General features: G+C 56.1%; 1 protein-coding gene across 1 annotated transcript in view; it reads right to left on the bottom strand.

Annotated features, from left to right (window-relative positions):
- The window catches only part of ATG9A (autophagy related 9A), a 23,968-nt gene that overhangs the window by 3,597 nt on the left and 14,514 nt on the right, over nucleotides 1–5,857 (bottom strand). Inside the window, 10 exon segments of the mRNA XM_035901113.1 lie at nucleotides 1–122; nucleotides 418–663; nucleotides 1,547–1,726; nucleotides 1,949–2,102; nucleotides 2,469–3,206; nucleotides 3,886–3,895; nucleotides 4,106–4,248; nucleotides 4,355–4,516; nucleotides 4,813–4,877; nucleotides 5,714–5,757. The exon segment at nucleotides 1–122 is cut by the window's left edge and continues 8 nt beyond it. Coding sequence (XP_035757006.1) covers nucleotides 1–122; nucleotides 418–663; nucleotides 1,547–1,726; nucleotides 1,949–2,102; nucleotides 2,469–3,206; nucleotides 3,886–3,895; nucleotides 4,106–4,248; nucleotides 4,355–4,516; nucleotides 4,813–4,841 — 1,784 coding nt within the window. The 5' untranslated portion in view covers nucleotides 4,842–4,877; nucleotides 5,714–5,757.

The raw sequence follows: 5,857 nt of genomic DNA, 5'->3' as shown, positions 1-5,857 counted from the left end.
GGGGAGAAGGCACGCAGGCCCGAGGCCACTGGGGAGAGGTGGCGGGAGGCCTGTCCATCCCGGCCCATGTGGAAGCCCAGTGCCGAGGAGCCCGCTATCACATTAGCAATCAGGCTGTGAGGCTGCAGAGTTGAAAGGGAGAGAATCACTGTCCTGTGCAGACTCAGAGGCCTGATGCCCACCAGCAACATAGAACTGAGGCACCTCAGCTCTCTCAGCCTCTCTCCCAGGGCCCCAGGACAGCCTGCTGCCTTCTCTAGAAACCCAGCAGCAGTCCCAACTACTACTGATCCATCACATTTGCATCCCCAAATACAGCCCAGGCAAGGGCAAAATTGCCCAGAGGGCCTGATTATCAGTTTGCCAGCACCCAGCAAGCACCCCAAGAACACCCCGCGTCCCCCCCAGCCTGGGCACCTCTGACTCCGACTGCAGGGACTGGATGGAGCTGAAGAGGGCATTTTCGGGGAGCACAGCCTGCTGAGCCAGTGCCACACTGCTGTCCCGGTGCACCCGCTCCTTCAGGAAGCCGATGAAGGCCGTGCTCTCGCGAGGCGGCTGCCACTTGGGGTTGGTGATGGCAAAATGCATGAGGGACAGCTCCGTCTTGCCATCCTCAGCCTGCTGGTAAATGGAGGCCTCCGTCTTTCCTGCGGCCATCCACTGCAGAGCACAGCCAGGTAATGAGGGACAGGATCTGCTTTACACCCTCACCAGGCCTGGGAATCCTGCAATCAGTCTGGGCGAAGCACGAAACACCCAAGATAAGCTGGGCCACAGCTCCACACATAGCAGGTGCTACATCAAAAGTCCCACGCTAGTTCAGCCCTCACAACTTGGGGAAGAGGCAGCAAGCACAGCATCTTCCACCTCCACCCCAGAACATGCATCGCTGCAAGGGAACCAGAGAGATGGGGACTGGTCACATAATACAGAGCAGGAAGCCTCGTCTTGCATTCTCCAGCTTGCAGCAGGAGCGACTACAGCCAAAAAACGGCTTTCTTAAGAGCTTCCTGCCACAGTGAGTCCACCCCCTCCCTAGTTCATGGCCCTGTCACTAGGGAGTCTTTCCTGACAAGTAACCTGAATTCCCAGGCACAGGAAACAGATGGATCCCCTTTCCCTCTGCACTGGATTTTACATAATGAAAAATGCTTCCCAGCTCCCTGTGGCTGCCTCTCTCCTGGGCACAAGCAGCCCAGCTTCTTTATGTCAGTTCTCAGTGGTCACGCTTTCTAAGTGTCCAAATATCCCCATTCCTCTCTCCTGGGAACACAGGACTCTTGGTTGTGAAGACAGGCAAGGACATCAAACAAATGACAAAGCCTAGTTCACAAAATATCAGGGTAATAATCACAGCTGGGCCACAAGAGCCTTCTGGGGCTGGTGACCCGTGTTGGCAGCCCCAGACACGCAGCACAGAGGCAGATGGCTGGGCTGAGCTGTGGGCTGCCAGGAGTGGTGAGTTATGGCCTCTCATGGGCCTAAAGGACCAGACATGCTGGTGGGGAGCCCAGGCTGCTCTCCCGTCACCCACGGGACCTACCGCTGGGTGGCCGTGCTGGCGCACGTCCATCTGGGCGAAGGAGCAGGTGTCACCCACACCCACCACCTCCACGGTGAAGTTGCGGAAGAAGTCAACGATGTCCAAGGACTTGGGCCGCAGGCAGACGATGAGAATCAGGGGGGTAATGATGGGACTCAGGAGCTCCTCCAGGATGAAGACCTGAGCACAGAGATGACAGGCTCAGCACAAGCCTGAGGACGTCAAAAAACCTGCAATCCCAAAGCCAGCCGCCAGCTCCAAGCCCATTTTCTGGGGCAGGGTGTCTCTGAGAAAGCTGCCTTGTTGCTGTCAGCCCAGGAGCTGCTTGGCTCTCTGCCAGCTTCTCCCTCCTGCACGGATGGGGGCAAGTCCCCATCCCAGCCCCCTGCAAGCCAAGCTCACCGCTTTGTACTGGAAGAGCTGGGCAAACTCGTCCCTCGTCTCATAGCGGTGGGCATTGCCCTGCCAGTGGTCAGGCATGTAGTGGATGTGTGCCAGGATAACTCGCAGCAGCTGCTCTGGGCAAAACACCAGGTGCTGGTCAGGGATGAAAGACCTGTAGGACAGGACAGGGAAGCATCACACCTCAGTTTCTGGGAGATCTCATCCTGGGAGGGCAGGGTGACCAGCCCGTACCACAGCTCCACCTGTAGCCTTCAAGACCAACCCAAACCTTCCTGCCAGCCCAGCCCTGGGGCGTTGCTGTATAGCTCCAGCAAAACCCCTCATATCATAAAACCACTGCACCCAAGATCACCGCTACCCCCTTCTTCTGCCTGCCCCTGACTCTCCCCAGCTGTGCCCTTCACAGGCAGATTCACCTCCACTTGTGACCAAAGAACATGTTTGCATGGATGGTTGTCAGCCCCACTGCTCCCCACAGCGCTGCCAGGAGCACGGGGGTGGCACAGACCCACCTCACCTGCACACCGTGATGCCCACCCCGAGCAGGGTGACTGTGGTCAGGACATGCTCGACTGCCAGCACGTCCTCATCATAGATGGTGAGAGCGATGAGCACAGCCAGGATGGAGCCAGCAAAGAAGGCCACGTTCTTGGCCACGATGGTGAGGAGCGGGGAGATAAAGCAGTTCATGTACTTGGAAGCTGGCTTGTACCCCTTGCTGAGGCGTGAGTGCAGTTCGTGGTCCAGCTCATTGAAGTGACGGAGATAACAGCGGCCATAGAGAGACCAGCAGCGGGCACCCAGGCTGCCTGGCTCCCGTTTCAGGATTTCCGTGTAGCTGAAGAAGGCGTAGAGAATCTGCCAGATGAGGATGAGGGGGCAGAGGAGGAAGTTAGCGATGCCAATCCAGAGGATACGAGTGCTGAGCTTTTCAGCCAGCTCCAGGCGGTTCCCAGCCCGTTTGTACTCAGACTTCAGGCTCCACTCGTTCTCAAAGAGGGAGCCAGGCCCCCAGAAGAAGATAAGCTCAAAGTTGTACTTGAGCCCACGTGTGTAGAAGACGGTGTCTCCCAGCAGGGGCAGGCGGAAGCGGATGGGCAGCAGTGACTTGTTCACCATGGCTACCATGTAGTTCTTGAAGCGGAGGATGCGGTGGTAGATGTCCAGCTCCGTCAGCTCCTTCTTGTGGATGCAGATCTGGTGCTCCTTCTGGATCTGCACAATGCGGGCCTGCACCTCCTGCCAGGGGCAGGATACGTCTGGGGACAGAGGCTGGGCTGAGGCCACTCAAACAGCAGGTCCCAGCGCACACCGCGGGGTGCTGACAAAGCACGTGCAACACCAGGGCAGGAAGCACCTCCCTGCACCGCTTCAGCCTGCGGCAAGCAAACCCCACACCTTGCCCTGATGCCCTTTACCCCTAGATTAGCGCAGCTGAATTTCCCAGCCACTCACACGCCGGCTGCCTTGGAGGCATGAACACAGCTCCAGGCTCCCATGGGTCCTCCCAGAGCTGCCATGTGGAGTCAGCAGGGAGACACGAACAGGGGAAGGGACTTAAGCAGTGTCCCAGAGGGAGCCTGTAGAAAAGCTGTGGACAAACTAAGCCTCTTGGCTCACCCCACCTTTCTCACAGTCTCTCCTCAAAGGATGTGCACACGCTTTTTGATGTTGTCCATCAGAGCAAGGACTCTGGACTAGAGTACATGTGCAAGCCTCAAACCCTGTCTTTGACACACTGTCGCCAACTAGTCAGCTCCATGCCTCAGTTTCCCCCCAGTAAACAAAGAGAAGGATGCTTTTCACAGCTCAGGGAGGTACGAGGATATCCTCACTCATGCCTTCCCTGTTGAAAGGCATCACAGAAAAGGCCATCACCAAAGACGAAACATATTGGGTGGCAGATGGCAGAGGCGTGTGCCAGCAGGCAGAGAGGCAGGCTGGGCAGAGAGGGGTTAACAGGCAGTAAGTTGGCTGCTGGAGAAGAGGCTGAAGGCTCCATGTGGTTATGGAGCAGAGGGAAGAGCGCTCGGTGCAGGTCTCCCGGAGAAGCTGGCTCCAGAGAGGAGTGAAGGCGAGCTGCTTCTCACCACTCAGCAAATGCCACCCATGTCCCTCAAAAGCCCCGCATGCAGTGCTTGGCCCAGCTACTTACCATGGGGATTTTGAGGGCATTGATGTAGAATGAGTGAATCTCCCAGTAGCAGCAAATGTTGTAGATAAATTTGACGAGTCGGTGGATCCAGAAAACCCCAGCTATCACCAGGATGCAGATGAGGAAGCTGTTTGCCTGGATTCTGCAAGCAAGAAGAGGCAAGTAGTGGGAGACAGGTCCAGGCAGGTGACCTGAGTACCTGAGAAAGCAAGAGCAGTGGCTAACATGCCCTCTGCAGCTGCCCCTACCTTGCACTGCAGACATTTGGAGGCAGGAAGGCATCTGGCAGAGTCACCTTAATGGGCTCACTGGGATGCTGGCTGTGATTTACTGCTTTGTTGGCAAAAAGGATGTCGTAATCAACACAGCTGATAAGAAAGGTAGTGAATGCCACCACAAAGATGAACTGCCTGCGAAAAAAGGGAGCGGGCATGAGGAAATTGCTCTTCTGCCCCCCAAAATGTGAAGCAGACAGGGTCATGTGTCATGGAGATGCATTTCCACAGCCATGGCGGCAGGGAAGCTCAAGGGCACCAGTTCCTCAAAGTGGAATGCAGTTTTGGGGCATGGAAAACCCTAACAAAGGGGAGACAGGACAACTGTAAAGGGAACCCTGCTGCCCAGCCAGCTGCAGGAGCTCGGCAGATTCCTGTAGCTGTTCCCCAGCAGCTGTCACAGCCAGAACAGAGGGGGAACCCACACTTACATGAGCTCAAAGATCTCTCCAATGAGCATGCAGGTGAAGCCATTCTTCTGATGCAGGTTATAGACGTGAAAGCTACAGTCAAGGAGAACAGCCTGGAGACTCCTTCCCTCTGACAAAGGATAGAGAAGCTTCTGTCCCACAGGCATCCACAGCTCCCTTCCTTACCGGCCTTGAAGGTCCCAGACACCCGGACACCCCAGTGGCAGTGATGACTCCGTCACAGAACAGGGAAGTGTAACAGCACCCAGGGCACTGTCCACAAAATCATGGAGTTACAAGTCCTAAGTGGGAACTCGGACCTGACAGCGACATATGGGACTCCCCAGTGGCCAGGGACACCTCCACTGTCATCTGCTTCCTCCAAGGACCGAGTGACTCATATGCTTTTACATGATTTTTGAGTCTAGATTATGATTGTTATGCTGATATGGCAAACCATGTATTAAGATCTGACCTGATCTGCAGAGAGTCCAGGTGGTTAGAAACCATAAGCTAAGCGGTGCTATAAAATTTTGGACTACGCTACTTATAAAATTGTACTACACTGATTCTGTGCACAGAAATCCTGTGCTATTCTGATCATAAATTCTATGCTATGCTAATCATAAAATCCTGTTAAGGAAAGAAAGCTTTAATTTTAACTACAACTCAGTGATGTCTTCACCCTGCCAAGGATCCCCAAAAGAACCTGTCTGTCCCCTCAGTGTCGGGGGACAGCACCCCGCAGGCATGGGGAGGGGTTCTGCCACCCCCCAGCCCCTCTGGAGCCGTACGGTGTCCTCTGGGAAGGGGCAGACGCTGCCCCAGCTCCGAGCGACACCAAACCCAGTGCTCCCACCAGCACTGAGGGCCCAGCAGCGGTGGGGCGCATCCCCCCGCACCCCGCCTTGAGGAAGGATATGCGAGAGAAGAAGAGGTCCAGGTTCTCGATGTGATGCCACGGAGCTGAAGGAAGAGAAGCGCGGGGTGAGGGCCGCTCCAGCACACCCTGCCTTCCCGCGTGGGGGGCACAGCCCCACTTCTTCCCCCCTGCCCCGGGCCCCCC

Source organism: Egretta garzetta, unplaced genomic scaffold (assembly GCF_000687185.1).
Source record: "Egretta garzetta isolate BGI_Z169 unplaced genomic scaffold, ASM68718v1 scaffold219, whole genome shotgun sequence".
In the NCBI taxonomy this organism is placed as follows: Eukaryota; Metazoa; Chordata; class Aves; order Pelecaniformes; family Ardeidae; genus Egretta; species Egretta garzetta.
The sequence above is the reverse complement of the archived record's forward strand: the minus strand, read 5'-3'. Positions and strand labels throughout refer to the sequence as shown.